This window comes from Mya arenaria, chromosome 10 (assembly GCF_026914265.1).
Source record: "Mya arenaria isolate MELC-2E11 chromosome 10, ASM2691426v1".
NCBI lineage: Eukaryota > Metazoa > Mollusca > Bivalvia > Myida > Myidae > Mya > Mya arenaria.
Genome location: NC_069131.1, coordinates 64,692,680 through 64,716,033, shown reverse-complemented (window position 1 = coordinate 64,716,033; position 23,354 = coordinate 64,692,680). Strand labels below are relative to the sequence as shown.

Below are 23,354 nucleotides of genomic sequence, written 5' to 3'. Positions count from 1 at the left end.
CGTTAAACAAATCTTATAACGCTCAACGTATTGGCAGAACGGCGAATGTATACGAGTTGCCATAATCAAACAAACATCGGAATATCTTCGGAACAATAATTGCATCTGTTTTCATCGTATGTTTGAAACAGTAACTATCAAATATGAAACATAAATCAGAGCAAACGACTAAAATGTAGAACTTGTACAATAATGAACGGTAATTGTATTTCTATCTCCTTTATAGTTTACACGTTCAAATAAACCTATCAAAGCAAAATATTTCGTGCGCAGTATATCGGTAGAAATTCTGCTGAACTCTGAATCGATTCATTCATTAAGCCGTGACGTAAAATTTAATGATTAGCTTACTTGAGCAATGCCAGCTATGATGCATATAAGAAATAAACAACGATTTCTTCCTTCCGTGTAGCACAGAAGCAGACCATATGACGTCATAGTTTATTGTTTCTAAAAAAAGAACTGCGGCGCTAAAGCGCGAGGTGTATGCAATGATTGCGTACATTTAAGATTATTTACATTTCTATTTTTATTTAAAGCATTTTATGCAATGCCTTAAACAGATGTTTTGAAAAATCCAATAAATAAGACCCATTTCTGCTAGTCACGAGTCACACGAGCTATGACCTATACATTACCGTATTTAGTATTTAAAAGGGGCGAAATAAAAGTTGATGCAAAAACAAATACATTTTAATGCATTATCACTTTGAACTCATTTTACTTTAATGATAAAAATAAAAAAGCATATAATTTGTGTACAGATAAAACATTATAAGCGAAATCTGGGAATTTTCGGCTATAAATTGAAAAACAAGAAATATCTACAGGCTTATATAGTGCCCCTTGCAAGTCAAAACTGTATAGTATTCATTACATGAAGAACAATAATCGACATTAATATTTGCAAAACTCTTCATTTAGCGTCATTAAAGATAGCATACCATCAAACGAGTATACGCTTTACATTTTAAACAATAGGCCGATTGTTCAGAACTGAGTACAAGTTATCAGCCTCGTTGTTAACATTAAAAGGTGAACTACTTCTGCGATATGCTGAAACAAACGAAATAAAACGCGTTATGCTGAAACAGGTGTCTCGAACAGTGTTAAATGTTACACTTGTCATAACAATTTCAATGAACGTTCCAAAGTAATACAAATTTGATAAACAATGATGACTCCAAAAACGTTCTTATCTATAACAAAGTTTTAAACACTCGGCCCAATGCCATCATAATGCATGCACTCAATGGAAATAATTATAGATGCGAGAACATACTCGCACATTTACTGTTTATTAAATAGCTAATCTAATATGAGTATGGTTGTTTCCGGGCTCATTAGACGTGGTATTTGTTACAAGTGGCTAAAGCTGAAATGGGCCACAACAACCGAAAGCGAGTTCTACTTTACTCGTTTTATTATTCAAAAAACACTTTATCACAGACAAAATAACTCGTACAGCTTATAGTGCGTTTTATCAATAAGAAATGGTACTTCCTTGGAATAATCCATTCCATAAACAACATTATTTCTCACCATGCAGATTTGATTTTTTTTTCAAATATAATTATTCAGATGTATCCAGTCGAAATGCGCGTTTTGTAGGATGGAGGCGATCCAGTAGGCCATGCTCTAGGATATTTAGAATTTACTTTATTAAAAACAAAATAAAACATATAACACTGCGCGCATGCGATTTGTTTTAGAACATTTTAAGTAAACTTTATCATGTGTTTTGTTTTACCTAGGCGCGGCTTGATTTCAAGTATGTCTGGCATTTGCCGATAGGTTATAACACTCAAGCCTGGAAAATTCGGAATATCGTATGCTTATCTTGTGGACATTAATTCTTGATTTTGGTGGTTCTGCGAATGGAATGTAAATTTAGTAGCATAGTGGTTTAAGATCGGATTACTTTTATCTTGCAAAAGTGAAATGCCGATTTTCAGAAAAAGGTACGACAATTATAAAATTGTATTCAAATCTAAAATGAAACTTGTCAATCACCCTCAGCTGATATGTTGTAAACGCCTAGCAGTAAGGTATCGACTGTGAAAACATGTTTCTCAAAGTATATTTCCCAGATGCTTTATCAATAAACTCAACGATATTGGTGATTCATGAAAACAGTGCTCTGCTGGTTTTAACCGTAATTTATTCTAAACTAAACATCAGAAACTTAGCTAAAGTAAGTGCAATAAACAATCCATGCATACTAACTAATATCGTTTTATTCCCGCTTTTTGTTGTTTTGGTGTATTTTGGGGGGTTTTGTGTGTGTGTGGGTGGGGGGGGGGGGTGGGGGCATTTAATCAATTATGTTGAGGATTTTGCAGATTTTGTTAGTATTTCATACTGTACAATGTAATAATTTAAATATATCATTTCTAGCCTAGCTTTTTAACAAAATGTTTCATACAGTGTGCTTTTCAGCAATGCTTAAGTTCATACAGCAATATTATAGATAAACAACAGTATAATCAATGAGCCAAATTTAAAGTTGCAGTCCACCAATTTTCAGACAGTGTGGGCGAGACTATCCGGCCGACACGGTTATTCTCCACCAATTTCCTCGAGGACCGTTTGCCCCGAGTATGTCCCCCTTCTGTATCAAGGTTGAAACGTTTCTGAGGATGGCGAAAATACCTTACCAGGTTAGTCACAAGACTTATTGTGATGTAAAGCATCAAAGACTTCGAGAACGTTGAAACATGACTAAATGGAAGAAGATGCAGTTTAGAAGCACACCGTCACTTTCCAGTGATACCGGGATATTATCAGATGACAAATCTCGGTATCAAATGACCCGCTATTTATTGCCTATTGAAGGTATGATTATCGTATAAAAATCTTCATTTGCAGTTTTTGTATGACAATAACATTATCTAAGTGTCACCTCTTAATAGCCATGGGCCATATAATCACAATTTCAAAAAAATGGAGGGTACGAAATGGCTGGGGTACGGAATGTCTTCGTTCCCATCCAATTCACAAGAACAATATATCGTATGTCGTACCTATTTGTTACCGGTTTATGCCTTTTAGTTTACCTCACAATCACCAAAATTTAAAAAATAAATCCGCGAATGTTTATGACATTAATTGATCGGATTTTAATGATCCAAACACATTTTCATCGTATTATAAAATAAAAAAAAACATTGAGTGTTATAATAACACATTTTCATCGTATTATAAAAAAAACATTGAGTGTTATAATAACTTTTTTCCATATTTATTTCCAATTAATCACATTAAAAAATAATAATAATAATAATAATAATAATAATTATTATTTAATAAAATGTAACTATACTCAAGATTTACAATATGTTAAAAATGTGTAATTTTAACAGGACTGTCTACCTATTGATACATGTTAATCATGTTTTTTAACATAATCAAATTCATAGTAGATTATTGTGGACATTGATACCGGGCCTATCGACACCGGGATTACTAAAGAGACTATTGTATTACCCGGCACCCACTGTGACGAAAAACTCGGCACCATTTACTGTGATACCGGCTTTTCCCAATATCGATGTACTGGGTTTTAGCACTACACCGAAAGTATCTTAACTGAAATTCCTGCGATTTGATTGGCTGACGGGTTATCGTGTGAGCCTACATGTTTGTAATTGTTGGGTTACGTACAGTTCCTACATTTTATCATTGATCCTGTTATATGTTATGATTTGTCCTTGACTTTTTAAGTTATTAATTACCCATTAACTGTGTTCAGAGGTTGAAAAAACGATATAAAACATAAGTTATTTTGTATCTTGGTGTTTGCATTTCTTTAATCAGTTTATACAATTGTTTGTTGGTCAAGGTTGTGATTTTATCAAACAAATTACATTTAAGAATAATTTGACTGGTCCATTTTGATCACGTGATCTTCCATGGTACATCATTGAGACCTATCCCAAACGTTTCCACGCGACGTCAATGAGGTGTTCTATGAACAATTACGCTTGCCTTTAAATCGATTCATTGAAAATAATGTCCAAAGTTGATAGCATTCCAGTATTGCTAAATTAAGTTAAATATATGACCGATACATCATTACAGTAATGGTAATGCAGTATTTTTATTCTTTATTTCAACTGAAATTGGACGTGAAATTACTTATATTGTGGAATATTTCAATACCAAACAATCTTGTCTGTAATATCGTTTTCGATAAAGTCATTCAAAAACAACTATCTGACATAGCTCGCCTTCCAAGGTTTAAAATATTGTCTTCATTTAGTTTAATAATGAAAAGTATCAACAACATTACGAACACTCTTTTGTATATAAGGCAGAAAATATTAGCCAAAAATGGTCTTAAAGATAACTTTCAAGAAAACTATTCGCGGCCTACAACGACAACCTCATACAAAAAATGCATTCACTTACGAATCACAAAAAAGGAACAAATGGGCTGGGCTATAAGTTATAACAAAACATATTTCAGCCAGTAGAACACCGCTATTTCGAAGTCGTCGGGACCCAGCAAAATACTTCGAAATAACGATTAACATTGAGAGAAATAATCCGAAGTTCCACCAACGATTGTCTCCGAAATCCAGCGCATCCGAATTCTTCTCTACCGGCGTCACAATATATTTGTGTCGTGAAATTTCAAATGGCTGCATTATACCATTGTATTTTACACTATGTAAAGCGATGTTTAATAAAATTCTGAAACATATTTTTTTATTTACACAAATAATAATATAATAATATAACCCTCCCGGTGTTGTTGCGGCAGACATTTTGAATGACGATTTTACCGAAAACAACATCCGTTATATACAAATAATATCACTCAACATTAATCACTCTATGTATTCGATACCGTTGTTTGCTCCATACACGCGCCCAAGGCATTTCTTAAACCGCGGTAATTACACCTTTTATAACGTTAATTGGTCTGCCACGCCGATGTCAGCGTAGGTGTGAAAACACAACAAAGCAAGGATCATGGGTCGTCTGCTAGCGGATTCGAAAATTACTTCAACTATTTTTTGTGCACAGTTTCAAATTCGAAATAAAGATTGATAAATACACGTGAACAACGTATTTGGGACCGAATATTTAGTTCGAAAAATCGATTTATTCGAAATAGTGAAGTACGGTTTAAACATTAATTTTTACATTGAATAAAGAAGGAAAAAATCGGGACCGAAAAAAAAAGTTCGAAATACCGATTAATTTGGTTTATCGGTGTTCGAAATAGGGGTGTTCTACTGAAATATGCGAGTTCTTCGAAAACAGATAAGGCGTTCATAGCATTATCTAGTTTGAAAAATAATGTTCTTGTCCATAATCACATTCATGGCTATCACGAAAGCAATGTTTATGAAGATGTGGAACAATGTATATGATGTATAAGATGTGGAACACACAATAATATAGAACAATAATGCCTTTGTTAAAATCTTTGAAAATTGAAATCATTTAGAGTGTTACTGTTACGAGCATGAAGATCAAGTCTACATGTCTATGGAAGACGGAATGGTATCTTTCGAATTAATACGCGTCTTGTTAAGGTAACTTATTTCGAAGCGGATAGATGTTCGTTTCTTCAAATTGTTTGAGGAATTGTTTATGAAGATAATGTGGCAAGCCATTATTGTTTTGACGATAAATTGAAATTCACTTTTGCATTTCTCAGCGATCAGTTAGTGGTATCGAACATATTTCAATCAAAAGATAATAAATTGTAAGTGAAATGGTTAACTCGGTAAAACTGTAGCTGCTTCATATATATATATATATATATATATATATATATATATATATATATATATATATATATATATATATATATATATATATATAAGATTTATGTCAACATTCTCATTGACCCAGTGACTTTTGAGGCTGATTTAATAATTTGGTTTATATGTTAATGTCATGTTAGATTTGCAGTTAACCAAAGTCCTAAATGTGTGTGATGTTGAACAGAGTTTGGCTGAATTTGATTGCATAGTGTAAAGAAAATCATAAGTTCTATCTTCAGGGTATTAAAATGTACAAGTCATTGTTAAGCCAAACTTGAACTAGTTTAACCTGATAATTAATGGTTAATTCAATGACACTGTTATCTGCCGATAAAACTGCTAGTGATATGTCATCTGCAAAAGTCGCATTGTACTTACAAGAGAATCGGCCATATCATTGTTTGTGACCTATTTGACAATTATTGAGAAATTAGTCTGATGATTCAATATCATACTGTTGTATTTTAAATATAAAGTCTTTATGTCACACTCTGTCAAAAGTTGTTGGAATATCACAGTTAAACTATCTATGTTGATTTCTTCTCATCAATTGCCTTATTCATTTTATCGTACATGTATATACCAATTAACTGATAAAGTGTGGAGTGACCAGACAAAAACCCAGATTGTAACTTGTATAATAAGTTTAAGAACAAAAGAGATCAGGCATAATTGTTTACATATTAAAAGATTACGTTCTTACACAGTTTATTAGTGAAATTGATTTTACATACCAAAAACTTACAAGTTGTATATTTTCAATATATATAATTCAAACCAATACGGTCCCTATTTAATAAATAAATATACTGTCAGTTATAATCCCTGTTATGAAGTCCTTACTTAACCAAAAACAGTTTACTGGAGCCCATTTGTTCCATAATCCGAGGATATATTTCATGCTTTTTATATTTTTAAAAATGTATACCCCTCTCCAAGAAACTAAATCGCTTCTTGGTTATATTTATTAAATGACTTCGACACTGATGCTTAATGTCTATCAAAGGCAAGGTTGTGTTTAATATTTTCACATCATAAATTTACACGAAATACATATCGCAAAATAGGAACTCAGTATTCCACTTCAGTGCAATACGGCCATATTCTACTCTGCTGACGTCACATCATTAACGTATTGTTGCGCGTTTTTAAAATGACGTCATAAAACAAAAAAGTGTGTCATTGATTTGAGATTTTTATGAAGGCATGTGTCCTTAATGTGATTTAAGCAGGTAATGCATATAAAAAAAGGATTATTAGTACTGCGTTTTGATCCTGAATGTCGTACTCGACTCTCTTTAAATCCAAATCTGCAAATTTCCACACGAGACGAATATATCCCGCATCGGTGTTTCAGGCATCATATAAGGACTATTTAAATACATTAAATGAATGTCGATAAAAAATCGATGATTCATAATGATTTATTCTTACAACTTCCAGAGCATTCACAGTTACACAATGGGGTCAAAAGGGAAGTCTCCATGGGTCGAGTACAACGGTGATACACATGGAGATAGCGAGTTGATTATGCCCTACATGGTTGAGAAATGTGGGGTAAACCTCAGTACGGGCCTAACAGAGGAACAGACGGCCATAGGCCGGGCCTTCCAGACTCTCGTCGATGAACGCATGTATTGGTAAGCACTAAAACAATACTTGTAATGTTACGTGCTACAATTGAATGTATTAACTTTGATAAACATATGTAAATTCATCCCTGAAGTGCTACAGATAAAAGATCAATTTCAAAAAGGTACCAAATTTCACACTGATACCATGAACATTATTGGGGCAAGCCAAATAGTGAAATTATCTTATATACACGATGTTTAAATGCTCAAGGCAAGCGCTCAAACGACACTGAACGAAAGGCACAAACGTACAAATACCACAAACAAACAGAACACGCATTAAAATAGTGTTATCACTAAAGAAGTGGGGTTACCGCCTTAACGGTTAAGTAAAACTGGCATTTACTGGAACTCGAGATTACTGTGGGTTTAAACTAGTTGATACATACATTACCTCACAGTGTCACCCTTCATCTTATTAAATGCGGAGCAGCGTTGAAATATACCACGTTTGATATTTTTTTCAAAAACACTATGAATTTTATTCATCTTAAAAAGTTTGAAAAGTCGACACACTCTAATATTTTTCCTGGGTGATCACTTCAAGACGTTAAGTTTAGATCTTTCTTTGCATTTCATTGTGTAAATCGTTGCAGGCTAGTTTTGTTAGAAAGATGGGTGTTCCACAAATCAGAGATGTCTGGCACTCTTACCAAACTTCCCGCCATTTTAATATGGCATATCAGCCGGAAAACTAAGAATATGGCGTATGCACAGGGCCTTGGCAGACATACGCAATCCGAAATTGAAACATTGCTTGAGAAAGATTTGAAAGCATTATCGGATTATTTAGGTATGTATTTTAATGTTGATAAATGAGGTCCAGGGTTAGTAAAACGTATTAAACAGGGATGCGTCAAAACATTGTCCTAACATGCTGTCCTTCACGAGGGCGAATTGTATATTATCAATCTTAGGTTGTCAACATGTTATATTTGACTAGTTTGTATACTAGATTTGTTTTATCAGATCAATTATGACTAATTAAAAATAAAATTGGCAAATCCTAACCTAAGATTTCAAACATTAGGTCTATTCATTCCAATGCGGTTATCAAAAAATTAACAAATGACGACAGTTCTGTTACATATGAGTATATTGATCTCTTGGTTGGTGTTTGCTTTGCCATGCTCGAGTTTTAAGTGTTTCGGCCTGTTATTTATCTATTTAGTATGGGTCGCCGTTTCATTGAATAGCAAAACGAGATGATTACATGTAGTATTAAAATCATCTAAACATAATTGAAATGGCCAACATGACTCTTGACTAAATCCTTACAAGTTTGAATGCATATGAAAACATATTGTTCTTTTGCAATTCTATTGTGACATTTGTACCATATTTAAGGTGACAAGAAATATTTTCTCGGTGAAGAGCCTAGAGAGGTCGATTGTGCAGTGTTTGGGCAGCTGTGTCAAGTCCGTTATCATGTGCCAAACAGTGTCAAAGCAAGAACATATCTACAAGGTACATTTTTTTATTTTTTTATAAAAGTGTCGAAATCTTAAGAAGGGTAAGGGTTAGAAATAACCTAAAATGTATTATGTCGGAGAAAAAGTGGGGCCTTAATGCTCTATATCAAGTCCGTTCGCATATGCAAAATACTTACCTTTACATAACTAAAATGTTAGAAGTAAAACATCCTGTTTATTGTGTTCTTGTATTTTATTTTTGTAGAATCCCTTCCAAATCTCACTGCTTATATGGACAGAATTATTGAGAAATTTTGGCCAGATTGGGAGGAATGTATGACAAATGGATTCACGAAAGAGGCAACAAAATAGAATGACACTTATATTTGAATTTTGTATGCGCGCTTGCCTTGAAAAAGCTGATATCATGTATTTCTGGTGTCAGTCAAACAACGACAGAGATGGTATTAAATGTTGATCTTAATCAGGTCTAAGAACGACCTAGCTATTCATTCATGGTCCACCATTCGCGCGGTTCTACTTTTGAGACAAACTGGTATAATGTTTACTCGCTCGTTTTTCCGGGATCAGCAAAACTGTCTGCAAAGGAATTGGTGAGAATAGGAATGATACAGATAGTGTTATGCTATAGTTGTACGTTAGATTCTATTTTTTTCCGAATCCCAATATCATAATGGAAGCTATAAATGATAATTCAATACACAAATAGGGACCAAAGCGTACAATTAATTTGCTTTATCCATTTTGTAATATATTTGCAGATTGAAAACCACAAAACTACAGTACGAACTTTAAAAACGCAGATTATGCAGAAATGTATTATTTGCAGGCTTACATTGTGATCAATCAATATTGTGGCAATATAAACTGTAAATATGCTAATTGTATGTACTTAACGTGTGCTTTAGGTTGCAACAAGATTGAACTATAGATAATAAGGTGAAGTTGTAACTCTTAATATACATAAGTGAGCCACAAGTACTTTGTGAGTTGTTTTGTATTGGTGTGTCAAGCAAGGAAGATAACCCAGGTTTTCGCGATCTGTTTTTACTATTACAGTTGTTGTTCCTTACAGAATGTTCCATATTATGATTTGTATGTAACTGTAGCAATTCTCTTTACAAAATGCTGTAACTGTTGTGTTTTTTTGTGATCTGTATGGTAATGTAATATTAAATGATCATCGTGGCAATATGTGAAAGGTATGTGTTTGGTATTTTATTAAACAAAATGCTTTGAAATATTTATATCGAAATATGTAATATAGTTACCCAGGTAAGGATAAATTTTGTTGGTGATTGTTCAGTTTTGTAAGAAGAATGTACCTCAATAAATTATTATTCAAATGTTAGATTTTTCAAACGGTTACTGAATAAAAATAAATTAAGGTTTTAATTCATTATACTTCAGTACATGATATTGTAAGAAAGGCATTTATACAAGCGTAAACGTTTAAGTCAATCGTTATCTTATATCAATTTAAGTGTATGTTATTTGATTTCATTTTATTGTACCATAATTGCTTAGAATATGAATATATTTATTTAAACATTTGTTTCAGTTGATACTCATTTCATACTTGGCGTCCGTATCATGACCATAAACATTGAAACTAAATCGGGTAAGGAACCCATATGATATACCGCAGTGAAGAGACACAACATATTAACTGTTCGCGTTGATGTATGAGTAGTAGGTCATACAAATTGACTGTTTTGACTAAATACTGAAAGTTTTTTACGTTTTGCTTTATCTATTAATGTACATTTAAATTCATAAGAATCCTAACATTTTCGGGAAGATACACTTTATATCATTATTAGCCACCCACGCTGAATAATTAAGCGGCTTTGTTAACGCTGCTCCTAGCATGTACGTCTTTAATGCGTTAACCTTTGACCATTAACCTAAGGTCAACCCTTGGATACTGTTATAACCAAATTGTATAGCACATATATGTTTATTTTCACATTATCCAAAATAGCGTATCACTTCGGTGTAACAGTCGAATCAGCACATTGAAATGTGATTTTAACTTTATATAAGGTGAACATTATCATATAAAAGTTATATTGATATCAATCACACTATATGCAAAATAGCATATTTATCTCAATTGCGTAGTGTTCCGTAAACGGTATTAATAGCAAGACAAACATAGCTACATGTACATGTGCACTTTCATGAGCTTAGTGGTCTTAAGGTTCTCTGCTACTGCTTCAAACAATTACCACCACAGTGAAATAAATTGAAAAGGTTCCCCGAACAAACAGAATCTACATTCAAAAGTACATAATATAAAACCAATACAATGCATTGCAATGAAAAGAATAACACTTTTGTATTTTATTTGGTACAAAGCAAACACAAACGTACTGCCAAGAATGAGTTAAACAATAAAACCAAAGTTGTGCTAAATTATCAACCCAAGCCTCATATCATTTTGCTATCATAAAATATTGGGGTTATGTACGAGGTTAGATTGAACTGAATGTTGAAATATGTGTCCTTAATGTGATTTAAGCAGGTAATGCATATAAAAAAAAGGATTATTAGTACTGCGTTTTGATCCTGAATGTCGTACTCGACTCTCTTTAAATCCAAATCTGCAAATTTCCACACGAGACGAATATATCCCGCATCGGTGTTTCAGGCATCATATAAGGACTATTTAAATACATTAAATGAATGTCGATAAAAAATCGATGATTCATAATGATTTATTCTTACAACTTCCAGAGCATTCTCAGTTACACAATGGGGTCAAAAGGGAAGTCTCCATGCGTCGAGTACAACGGTGATACACTTGGAGATAGCGAGTTGATTATGCCCTACATGGTTGAGAAATGTGGGGTAAACCTCAGTACGGGCCTAACAGAGGAACAGACGGCCATAGGCCGGGCCTTCCAGACTCTCGTCGATGAACGCATGTATTGGTAAGCACTAAAACAATACTTGTAATGTTACGTGCTACAATTGAATGTATTAACTTTGATAAACATATGTAAATTCATCCCTGAAGTGCTACAGATAAAAGATCAATTTCAAAAAGGTACCAAATTTCACACTGATACCATGAACATTATTGGGGCAAGCCAAATAGTGAAATTATCTTATATACACGATGTTTAAATGCTCAAGGCAAGCGCTCAAACGACACTGAACGAAAGGCACAAACGTACAAATACCACAAACAAACAGAACACGCATTAAAATAGTGTTATCACTAAAGAAGTGGGGTTACCGCCTTAACGGTTAAGTAAAACTGGCATTTACTGGAACTCGAGATTACTGTGGGTTTAAACTAGTTGATACATACATTACCTCACAGTGTCACCCTTCATCTTATTAAATGCGGAGCAGCGTTGAAATATACCACGTTTGATATTTTTTTCAAAAACACTATGAATTTTGTTCATCTTAAAAAGTTTGAAAAGTCGACACACTCTAATATTTTTCCTGGGTGATCACTTCAAGACGTTAAGTTTAGATCTTTCTTTGCATTTCATTGTGTAAATCGTTGCAGGCTAGTTTTGTTAGAAAGATGGGTGTTCCACAAATCAGAGATGTCTGGCACTCTTACCAAACTTCCCGCCATTTTAATATGGCATATCAGCCGGAAAACTAAGAATATGGCGTATGCACAGGGCCTTGGCAGACATACGCAATCCGAAATTGAAACATTGCTTGAGAAAGATTTGAAAGCATTATCGGATTATTTAGGTATGTATTTTAATGTTGATAAATGAGGTCCAGGGTTAGTAAAACGTATTAAACAGGGATGCGTCAAAACATTGTCCTAACATGCTGTCCTTCACGAGGGCGAATTGTATATTATCAATCTTAGGTTGTCAACATGTTATATTTGACTAGTTTGTATACTAGATTTTTTTTATCAGATCAATTATGACTAATTAAAAATAAAATTGGCAAATCCTAACCTAAGATTTCAAACATTAGGTCTATTCATTCCAATGCGGTTATCAAAAAATTAACAAATGACGACAGTTCTGTTACATATGAGTATATTGATCTCTTGGTTGGTGTTTGCTTTGCCATGCTCGAGTTTTAAGTGTTTCGGCCTGTTATTTATCTATTTAGTATGGGTCGCCGTTTCATTGAATAGCAAAACGAGATGATTACATGTAGTATTAAAATCATCTAAACATAATTGAAATGGCCAACATGACTCTTGACTAAATCCTTACAAGTTTGAATGCATATGAAAACATATTGTTCTTTTGCAATTCTATTGTGACATTTGTACCATATTTAAGGTGACAAGAAATATTTTCTCGGTGAAGAGCCTAGAGAGGTCGATTGTGCAGTGTTTGGGCAGCTGTGTCAAGTCCGTTATCATGTGCCAAACAGTGTCAAAGCAAGAACATATCTACAAGGTACATTTTTTTATTTTTTTATAAAAGTGTCGAAATCTTAAGAAGGGTAAGGGTTAGAAATAACCTAAAATGTATTATGTCGGAGAAAAAGTGGGGCCTTAATGCTCTATATCAAGTCCGTTCGCATATGCAAAATACTTACCTTTACATAACTAAAAATGTTAGAAGTAAAACATCCTGTTTATTGTGTTCTTGTATTTTATTTTTGTAGAATCCCTTCCAAATCTCACTGCTTATATGGACAGAATTATTGAGAAATTTTGGCCAGATTGGGAGGAATGTATGACAAATGGATTCACGAAAGAGGCAACAAAATAGAATGACACTTATATTTGAATTTTGTATGCGCGCTTGCCTTGAAAAAGCTGATATCATGTATTTCTGGTGTCAGTCAAACAACGACAGAGATGGTATTAAATGTTGATCTTAATCAGGTCTAAGAACGACCTAGCTATTCATTCATGGTCCACCATTCGCGCGGTTCTACTTTTGAGACAAACTGGTATAATGTTTACTCGCTCGTTTTTCCGGGATCAGCAAAACTGTCTGCAAAGGAATTGGTGAGAATAGGAATGATACAGATAGTGTTATGCTATAGTTGTACGTTAGATTCTATTTTTTTCCGAATCCCAATATCATAATGGAAGCTATAAATGATAATTCAATACACAAATAGGGACCAACGCGTACAATTAATTTGCTTTATCCATTTTGTAATATATTTGCAGATTGAAAACCACAAAACTACAGTACGAACTTTAAAAACGCAGATTATGCAGAAATGTATTATTTGCAGGCTTACATTGTGATCAATCAATATTGTGGCAATATAAAATGTAAATATGCTAATTGTATGTACTTAACGTGTGCTTTAGGTTGCAACAAGATTGAACTATAGATAATAAGGTGAAGTTGTAACTCTTAATATACATAAGTGAGCCACAAGTACTTTGTGAGTTGTTTTGTATTGGTGTGTCAAGCAAGGAAGATAACCCAGGTTTTCGCGATCTGTTTTTACTATTACAGTTGTTGTTCCTTACAGAATGTTCCATATTATGATTTGTATGTAACTGTAGCAATTCTCTTTACAAAATGCTGTAACTGTTGTGTTTTTTGTGATCTGTATGGTAATGTAATATTAAATGATCATCGTGGCAATATGTGAAAGGTATGTGTTTGGTATTTTATTAAACAAAATGCTTTGAAATATTTATATCGAAATATGTAATATAGTTACCCAGGTAAGGATAAATTTTGTTGGTGATTGTTCAGTTTTGTAAGAAGAATGTACCTCAATAAATTATTATTCAAATGTTAGATTTTTCAAACGGTTACTGAATAAAAATAAATTAAGGTTTTAATTCATTATACTTCAGTTCATGATATTGTAAGAAAGGCATTTATACAAGCGTAAACGTTTAAGTCAATCGTTATCTTATATCAATTTAAGTGTATGTTATTTGATTTCATTTTATTGTACCATAATTGCTTAGAATATGAATATATTTATTTAAACATTTGTTTCAGTTGATACTCATTTCATACTTGGCGTCCGTATCATGACCATAAACATTGAAACTAAATCGGGTAAGGAACCCATATGATATACCGCAGTGAAGAGACACAACATATTAACTGTTCGCGTTGATGTATGAGTAGTAGGTCATACAAATTGACTGTTTTGACTAAATACTGAAAGTTTTTTACGTTTTGCTTTATCTATTAATGTACATTTAAATTCATAAGAATCCTAACATTTTCGGGAAGATACACTTTATATCATTATTAGCCACCCACGCTGAATAATTAAGCGGCTTTGTTAACGCTGCTCCTAGCATGTACGTCTTTAATGCGTTAACCTTTGACCATTAACCTAAGGTCAACCCTTGGATACTGTTATAACCAAATTGTATAGCACATATATGTTTATTTTCACATTATCCAAAATAGCGTATCACTTCGGTGTAACAGTCGAATCAGCACATTGAAATGTGATTTTAACTTTATATAAGGTGAACATTATCATATAAAAGTTATATTGATATCAATCACACTATATGCAAAATAGCATATTTATCTCAATTGCGTAGTGTTCCGTAAACGGTATTAATAGCAAGACAAACATAGCTACATGTACATGTGCACTTTCATGAGCTTAGTGGTCTTAAGGTTCTCTGCTACTGCTTCAAACAATTACCACCACAGTGAAATAAATTGAAAAGGTTCCCCGAACAAACAGAATCTACATTCAAAAGTACATAATATAAAACCAATACAATGCATTGCAATGAAAAGAATAACACTTTTGTATTTTATTTGGTACAAAGCAAACACAAACGTACTGCCAAGAATGAGTTAAACAATAAAACCAAATTTGTGCTAAATTATCAACCCAAGCCTCGTATCATTTTGCTATCATAAAATATTGGGGTTATGTACGAGGTTAGATTAAACTGAATGTTGAAATATGTGTCCTTAATGTGATTTAAGCAGGTAATGCATATAAAAAAAAGGATTATTAGTACTGCGTTTTGATCCTGAATGTCGTACTCGACTCTCTTTAAATCCAAATCTGCAAATTTCCACACGAGACGAATATATCCCGCATCGGTGTTTCAGGCATCATATAAGGACTATTTAAATACATTAAATGAATGTCGATAAAAAATCGATGATTCATAATGATTTATTCTTACAACTTCCAGAGCATTCACAGTTACACAATGGGGTCAAAAGGGAAGTCTCCATGGGTCGAGTACAACGGTGATACACATGGAGATAGCGAGTTGATTATGCCCTACATGGTTGAGAAATGTGGGGTAAACCTCAGTACGGGCCTAACAGAGGAACAGACGGCCATAGGCCGGGCCTTCCAGACTCTCGTCGATGAACGCATGTATTGGTAAGCACTAAAACAATACTTGTAATGTTACGTGCTACAATTGAATGTATTAACTTTGATAAACATATGTAAATTCATCCCTGAAGTGCTACAGATAAAAGATCAATTTCAAAAAGGTACCAAATTTCACACTGATACCATGAACATTATTGGGGCAAGCCAAATAGTGAAATTATCTTATATACACGATGTTTAAATGCTCAAGGCAAGCGCTCAAACGACACTGAACGAAAGGCACAAACGTACAAATACCACAAACAAACAGAACACGCATTAAAATAGTGTTATCACTAAAGAAGTGGGGTTACCGCCTTAACGGTTAAGTAAAACTGGCATTTACTGGAACTCGAGATTACTGTGGGTTTAAACTAGTTGATACATACATTACCTCACAGTGTCACCCTTCATCTTATTAAATGCGGAGCAGCGTTGAAATATACCACGTTTGATATTTTTTTCAAAAACACTATGAATTTTATTCATCTTAAAAAGTTTGAAAAGTCGACACACTCTAATATTTTTCCTGGGTGATCACTTCAAGACGTTAAGTTTAGATCTTTCTTTGCATTTCATTGTGTAAATCGTTGCAGGCTAGTTTTGTTAGAAAGATGGGTGTTCCACAAATCAGAGATGTCTGGCACTCTTACCAAACTTCCCGCCATTTTAATATGGCATATCAGCCGGAAAACTAAGAATATGGCGTATGCACAGGGCCTTGGCAGACATACGCAATCCGAAATTGAAACATTGCTTGAGAAAGATTTGAAAGCATTATCGGATTATTTAGGTATGTATTTTAATGTTGATAAATGAGGTCCAGGGTTAGTAAAACGTATTAAACAGGGATGCGTCAAAACATTGTCCTAACATGCTGTCCTTCACGAGGGCGAATTGTATATTATCAATCTTAGGTTGTCAACATGTTATATTTGACTAGTTTGTATACTAGATTTGTTTTATCAGATCAATTATGACTAATTAAAAATAAAATTGGCAAATCCTAACCTAAGATTTCAAACATTAGGTCTATTCATTCCAATGCGGTTATCAAAAAATTAACAAATGACGACAGTTCTGTTACATATGAGTATATTGATCTCTTGGTTGGTGTTTGCTTTGCCATGCTCGAGTTTTAAGTGTTTCGGCCTGTTATTTATCTATTTAGTATGGGTCGCCGTTTCATTGAATAGCAAAACGAGATGATTACATGTAGTATTAAAATCATCTAAACATAATTGAAATGGCCAACATGACTCTTGACTAAATCCTTACAAGTTTGAATGCATATGAAAACATATTGTTCTTTTGCAATTCTATTGTGACATTTGTACCATATTTAAGGTGACAAGAAATATTTTCTCGGTGAAGAGCCTAGAGAGGTCGATTGTGCAGTGTTTGGGCAGCTGTGTCAAGTCCGTTATCATGTGCCAAACAGTGTCAAAGCAAGAACATATCTACAAGGTACATTTTTTTATTTTTTTATAAAAGTGTCGAAATCTTAAGAAGGGTAAGGGTTAGAAATAACCTAAAATGTATTATGTCGGAGAAAAAGTGGGGCCTTAATGCTCTATATCAAGTCCGTTCGCATATGCAAAATACTTACCTTTACATAACTAAAAATGTTAGAAGTAAAACATCCTGTTTATTGTGTTCTTGTATTTTATTTTTGTAGAATCCCTTCCAAATCTCACTGCTTATATGGACAGAATTATTGAGAAATTTTGGCCAGATTGGGAGGAATGTATGACAAATGGATTCACGAAAGAGGCAACAAAATAGAATGACACTTATATTTGAATTTTGTATGCGCGCTTGCCTTGAAAAAGCTGATATCATGTATTTCTGGTGTCAGTCAAACAACGACAGAGATGGTATTAAATGTTGATCTTAATCAGGTCTAAGAACGACCTAGCTATTCATTCATGGTCCACCATTCGCGCGGTTCTACTTTTGAGACAAACTGGTATAATGTTTACTCGCTCGTTTTTCCGGGATCAGCAAAACTGTCTGCAAAGGAATTGGTGAGAATAGGAATGATACAGATAGTGTTATGCTATAGTTGTACGTTAGATTCTATTTTTTTTCCGAATCCCAATATCATAATGGAAGCTATAAATGATAATTCAATACACAAATAGGGACCAAAGCGTACAATTAATTTGCTTTATCCATTTTGTAATATATTTGCAGATTGAAAACCACAAAACTACAGTACGAACTTTAAAAACGCAGATTATGCAGAAATGTATTATTTGCAGGCTTACATTGTGATCAATCAATATTGTGGCAATATAAACTGTAAATATGCTAATTGTATGTACTTAACGTGTGCTTTAGGTTGCAACAAGATTGAACTATAGATAATAAGGTGAAGTTGTAACTCTTAATATACATAAGTGAGCCACAAGTACTTTGTGAGTTGTTTTGTATTGGTGTGTCAAGCAAGGAAGATAACCCAGGTTTTCGCGATCTGTTTTTACTATTACAGTTGTTGTTCCTTACAGAATGTTCCATATTATGATTTGTATGTAACTGTAGCAATTCTCTTTACAAAATGCTGTAACTGTTGTGTTTTTTTGTGATCTGTATGGTAATGTAATATTAAATGATCATCGTGGCAATATGTGAAAGGTATGTGTTTGGTATTTTATTAAACAAAATGCTTTGAAATATTTATATCGAAATATGTAATATAGTTACCCAGGTAAGGATAAATTTTGTTGGTGATTGTTCAGTTTTGTAAGAAGAATGTACCTCAATAAATTATTATTCAAATGTTAGATTTTTCAAACGGTTACTGAATAAAAATAAATTAAGGTTTTAATTCATTATACTTCAGTTCATGATATTGTAAGAAAGGCATTTATACAAGCGTAAACGTTTAAGTCAATCGTTATCTTATATCAATTTAAGTGTATGTTATTTGATTTCATTTTATTGTACCATAATTGCTTAGAATATGAATATATTTATTTAAACATTTGTTTCAGTTGATACTCATTTCATACTTGGCGTCCGTATCATGACCATAAACATTGAAACTAAATCGGGTAAGGAACCCATATGATATACCGCAGTGAAGAGACACAACATATTAACTGTTCGCGTTGATGTATGAGTAGTAGGTCATACAAATTGACTGTTTTGACTAAATACTGAAAGTTTTTTACGTTTTGCTTTATCTATTAATGTACATTTAAATTCATAAGAATCCTAACATTTTCGGGAAGATACACTTTATATCATTATTAGCCACCCACGCTGAATAATTAAGCGGCTTTGTTAACGCTGCTCCTAGCATGTACGTCTTTAATGCGTTAACCTTTGACCATTAACCTAAGGTCAACCCTTGGATACTGTTATAACCAAATTGTATAGCACATATATGTTTATTTTCACATTATCCAAAATAGCGTATCACTTCGGTGTAACAGTCGAATCAGCACATTGAAATGTGATTTTAACTTTATATAAGGTGAACATTATCATATAAAAGTTATATTGATATCAATCACACTATATGCAAAATAGCATATTTATCTCAATTGCGTAGTGTTCCGTAAACGGTATTAATAGCAAGACAAACATAGCTACATGTACATGTGCACTTTCATGAGCTTAGTGGTCTTAAGGTTCTCTGCTACTGCTTCAAACAATTACCACCACAGTGAAATAAATTGAAAAGGTTCCCCGAACAAACAGAATCTACATTCAAAAGTACATAATATAAAACCAATACAATGCATTGCAATGAAAAGAATAACACTTTTGTATTTTATTTGGTACAAAGCAAACACAAACGTACTGCCAAGAATGAGTTAAACAATAAAACCAAAGTTGTGCTAAATTATCAACCCAAGCCTCATATCATTTTGCTATCATAAAATATTGGGGTTATGTACGAGGTTAGATTAAACTGAATGTTGAAATATGTGTCCTTAATGTGATTTAAGCAGGTAATGCATATAAAAAAAAGGATTATTAGTACTGCGTTTTGATCCTGAATGTCGTACTCGACTCTCTTTAAATCCAAATCTGCAAATTTCCACACGAGACGAATATATCCCGCATCGGTGTTTCAGGCATCATATAAGGACTATTTAAATACATTAAATGAATGTCGATAAAAAATCGATGATTCATAATGATTTATTCTTACAACTTCCAGAGCATTCTCAGTTACACAATGGGGTCAAAAGGGAAGTCTCCATGGGTCGAGTACAACGGTGATACACTTGGAGATAGCGAGTTGATTATGCCCTACATGGTTGAGAAATGTGGGGTAAACCTCAGTACGGGCCTAACAGAGGAACAGACGGCCATAGGCCGGGCCTTCCAGACTCTCGTCGATGAACGCATGTATTGGTAAGCACTAAAACAATACTTGTAATGTTACGTGCTACAATTGAATGTATTAACTTTGATAAACATATGTAAATTCATCCCTGAAGTGCTACAGATAAAAGATCAATTTCAAAAAGGTACCAAATTTCACACTGATACCATGAACATTATTGGGGCAAGCCAAATAGTGAAATTATCTTATATACACGATGTTTAAATGCTCAAGGCAAGCGCTCAAACGACACTGAACGAAAGGCACAAACGTACAAATACCACAAACAAACAGAACACGCATTAAAATAGTGTTATCACTAAAGAAGTGGGGTTACCGCCTTAACGGTTAAGTAAAACTGGCATTTACTGGAACTCGAGATTACTGTGGGTTTAAACTAGTTGATACATACATTACCTCACAGTGTCACCCTTCATCTTATTAAATGCGGAGCAGCGTTGAAATATACCACGTTTGATATTTTTTTCAAAAACACTATGAATTTTGTTCATCTTAAAAAGTTTGAAAAGTCGACACACTCTAATATTTTTCCTGGGTGATCACTTCAAGACGTTAAGTTTAGATCTTTCTTTGCATTTCATTGTGTAAATCGTTGCAGGCTAGTTTTGTTAGAAAGATGGGTGTTCCACAAATCAGAGATGTCTGGCACTCTTACCAAACTTCCCGCCATTTTAATATGGCATATCAGCCGGAAAACTAAGAATATGGCGTATGCACAGGGCCTTGGCAGACATACGCAATCCGAAATTGAAACATTGCTTGAGAAAGATTTGAAAGCATTATCGGATTATTTAGGTATGTATTTTAATGTTGATAAATGAGGTCCAGGGTTAGTAAAACGTATTAAACAGGGATGCGTCAAAACATTGTCCTAACATGCTGTCCTTCACGAGGGCGAATTGTATATTATCAATCTTAGGTTGTCAACATGTTATATTTGACTAGTTTGTATACTAGATTTTTTTTTATCAGATCAATTATGACTAATTAAAAATAAAATTGGCAAATCCTAACCTAAGATTTCAAACATTAGGTCTATTCATTCCAATGCGGTTATCAAAAAATTAACAAATGACGACAGTTCTGTTACATATGAGTATATTGATCTCTTGGTTGGTGTTTGCTTTGCCATGCTCGAGTTTTAAGTGTTTCGGCCTGTTATTTATCTATTTAGTATGGGTCGCCGTTTCATTGAATAGCAAAACGAGATGATTACATGTAGTATTAAAATCATCTAAACATAATTGAAATGGCCAACATGACTCTTGACTAAATCCTTACAAGCTTGAATGCATATGAAAACATATTGTTCTTTTGCAATTCTATTGTGACATTTGTACCATATTTAAGGTGACAAGAAATATTTTCTCGGTGAAGAGCCTAGAGAGGTCGATTGTGCAGTGTTTGGGCAGCTGTGTCAAGTCCGTTATCATGTGCCAAACAGTGTCAAAGCAAGAACATATCTACAAGGTACATTTTTTTATTTTTTTATAAAAGTGTCGAAATCTTAAGAAGGGTAAGGGTTAGAAATAACCTAAAATGTATTATGTCGGAGAAAAAGTGGGGCCTTAATGCTCTATATCAAGTCCGTTCGCATATGCAAAATACTTACCTTTACATAACTAAAAATGTTAGAAGTAAAACATCCTGTTTATTGTGTTCTTGTATTTTATTTTTGTAGAATCCCTTCCAAATCTCACTGCTTATATAGACAGAATTATTGAGAAATTTTGGCCAGATTGGAAGGAATGTATGACAAATGGATTTACGAAAGAGGCAACAAAATAGAATGACACTTATATTTGAATTTTGTATGCGCGCTTGCCTTGAAAAAGCTGATATCATGTATTTCTGGTGTCAGTCAAACAACGACAGAGATGGTATTAAATGTTGATCTTAATCAGGTCTAAGAACGACCTAGCTATTCATTCATGGTCCACCATTCGCGCGGTTCTACTTTTGAGACAAACTGGTATAATGTTTACTCGCTCGTTTTTCCGGGATCAGCAAAACTGTCTGCAAAGGAATTGGTGAGAATAGGAATGATACAGATAGTGTTATGCTATAGCTGTACGTTAGATTCTATTTTTTTCCGAATCCCAATATCATAATGGAAGCTATAAATGATAATTCAATACACAAATAGGGACCAAAGCGTACAATTAATTTGCTTTATCCATTTTGTAATATATTTGCAGATTGAAAACCACAAAACTACAGTACGAACTTTAAAAACGCAGATTATGCAGAAATGTATTATTTGCAGGCTTACATTGTGATCAATCAATATTGTGGCAATATAAACTGTAAATATGCTAATTGTATGTACTTAACGTGTGCTTTAGGTTGCAACAAGATTGAACTATAGATAATAAGGTGAAGTTGTAACTCTTAATATACATAAGTGAGCCACAAGTACTTTGTGAGTTGTTTTGTATTGGTGTGTCAAGCAAGGAAGATAACCCAGGTTTTCGCGATCTGTTTTTACTATTACAGTTGTTGTTCCTTACAGAATGTTCCATATTATGATTTGTATGTAACTGTAGCAATTCTCTTTACAAAATGCTGTAACTGTTGTGTTTTTTGTGATCTGTATGGTAATGTAATATTAAATGATCATCGTGGCAATATGTGAAAGGTATGTGTTTGGTATTTTATTAAACAAAATGCTTTGAAATATTTATATCGAAATATGTAATATAGTTACCCAGGTAAGGATAAATTTTGTTGGTGATTGTTCAGTTTTGTAAGAAGAATGTACCTCAATAAATTATTATTCAAATGTTAGATTTTTCAAACGGTTACTGAATAAAAATAAATTAAGGTTTTAATTCATTATACTTCAGTTCAT

At 33.4% G+C, this 23,354-nt stretch overlaps 4 protein-coding genes across 6 annotated transcripts; all 4 read left to right on the top strand.

The window, feature by feature from the left end:
• The first annotated feature begins 1,809 nt into the window (after positions 1–1,809).
• On the top strand, positions 1,810–9,229 carry LOC128205588 (failed axon connections homolog). The gene is made up of 6 exons (XM_052907318.1): positions 1,810–1,961; positions 2,528–2,660; positions 7,224–7,420; positions 8,011–8,207; positions 8,762–8,881; positions 9,092–9,229. The coding sequence occupies exons 1-6, from the start codon at positions 1,942–1,944 to the stop codon at positions 9,196–9,198; spliced, it is 774 nt and encodes a 257-aa protein (XP_052763278.1). The 5' UTR covers positions 1,810–1,941; the 3' UTR covers positions 9,199–9,229.
• Positions 9,230–9,312: 83 nt separating this feature from the next.
• LOC128205591 (failed axon connections homolog) lies at positions 9,313–13,593 on the top strand. 2 transcript variants are annotated; one of them, XM_052907325.1, is made up of 6 exons: positions 9,313–9,440; positions 10,409–10,468; positions 11,587–11,783; positions 12,374–12,570; positions 13,125–13,244; positions 13,456–13,593. In XM_052907325.1, the coding sequence occupies exons 3-6, from the start codon at positions 11,605–11,607 to the stop codon at positions 13,560–13,562; spliced, it is 603 nt and encodes a 200-aa protein (XP_052763285.1). In that variant the 5' UTR covers positions 9,313–9,440; positions 10,409–10,468; positions 11,587–11,604; the 3' UTR covers positions 13,563–13,593. The 2 variants fall into 2 exon arrangements, with proteins under 2 accessions (XP_052763285.1, XP_052763284.1); XM_052907324.1 differs by having other exon boundaries at positions 10,409–11,783.
• Positions 13,594–13,705: 112 nt separating this feature from the next.
• On the top strand, positions 13,706–20,308 carry LOC128205590 (failed axon connections homolog). 2 transcript variants are annotated; one of them, XM_052907323.1, is made up of 6 exons: positions 13,706–13,804; positions 15,950–16,146; positions 16,737–16,933; positions 17,488–17,607; positions 17,819–18,167; positions 19,137–20,308. In XM_052907323.1, exons 1-5 carry the CDS (start codon positions 13,706–13,708, stop codon positions 17,923–17,925), a joined length of 720 nt encoding a protein of 239 aa, XP_052763283.1. In that variant the 3' UTR covers positions 17,926–18,167; positions 19,137–20,308. The 2 variants fall into 2 exon arrangements, with proteins under 2 accessions (XP_052763283.1, XP_052763282.1); XM_052907322.1 differs by lacking the exon at positions 19,137–20,308 and adding an exon at positions 18,337–18,893.
• On the top strand, positions 19,069–23,315 carry LOC128205592 (failed axon connections homolog). Its single transcript, XM_052907326.1, has 6 exons — positions 19,069–19,196; positions 20,315–20,511; positions 21,102–21,298; positions 21,854–21,973; positions 22,185–22,533; positions 22,702–23,315. Exons 2-5 carry the CDS (start codon positions 20,333–20,335, stop codon positions 22,289–22,291), a joined length of 603 nt encoding a protein of 200 aa, XP_052763286.1. The 5' UTR covers positions 19,069–19,196; positions 20,315–20,332; the 3' UTR covers positions 22,292–22,533; positions 22,702–23,315.
• Positions 23,316–23,354: the final 39 nt, after the last annotated feature.

Coding starts and splice junctions, on each gene's coding strand:
- LOC128205592 (XM_052907326.1), top strand. CDS start 20,333: ATGGGGTCAAAAGGGAAGTCTCCATGGGTCGAGTACAACGGTGATACA. Junction 21,299..21,853: donor AGCATTATCGGATTATTTAG/GTATGTATTTTA, acceptor ACCATATTTAAG/GTGACAAGAAATATTTTCTC. Junction 21,974..22,184: donor AGCAAGAACATATCTACAAG/GTACATTTTTTT, acceptor TTATTTTTGTAG/AATCCCTTCCAAATCTCACT.
- LOC128205588 (XM_052907318.1), top strand. CDS start 1,942: ATGCCGATTTTCAGAAAAAG. Junction 8,208..8,761: donor AGCATTATCGGATTATTTAG/GTATGTATTTTA, acceptor ACCATATTTAAG/GTGACAAGAAATATTTTCTC. Junction 8,882..9,091: donor AGCAAGAACATATCTACAAG/GTACATTTTTTT, acceptor TTATTTTTGTAG/AATCCCTTCCAAATCTCACT.
- LOC128205591 (XM_052907324.1), top strand. CDS start 11,563: ATGATTTATTCTTACAACTTCCAGAGCATTCTCAGTTACACAATGGGG. Junction 11,784..12,373: donor GTCGATGAACGCATGTATTG/GTAAGCACTAAA, acceptor AAATCGTTGCAG/GCTAGTTTTGTTAGAAAGAT. Junction 12,571..13,124: donor AGCATTATCGGATTATTTAG/GTATGTATTTTA, acceptor ACCATATTTAAG/GTGACAAGAAATATTTTCTC.
- LOC128205590 (XM_052907323.1), top strand. CDS start 13,706: ATGGTCCACCATTCGCGCGGTTCTACTTTTGAGACAAACTGGTATAAT. Junction 13,805..15,949: donor AACTGTCTGCAAAGGAATTG/GTGAGAATAGGA, acceptor TACAACTTCCAG/AGCATTCACAGTTACACAAT. Junction 17,608..17,818: donor AGCAAGAACATATCTACAAG/GTACATTTTTTT, acceptor TTATTTTTGTAG/AATCCCTTCCAAATCTCACT.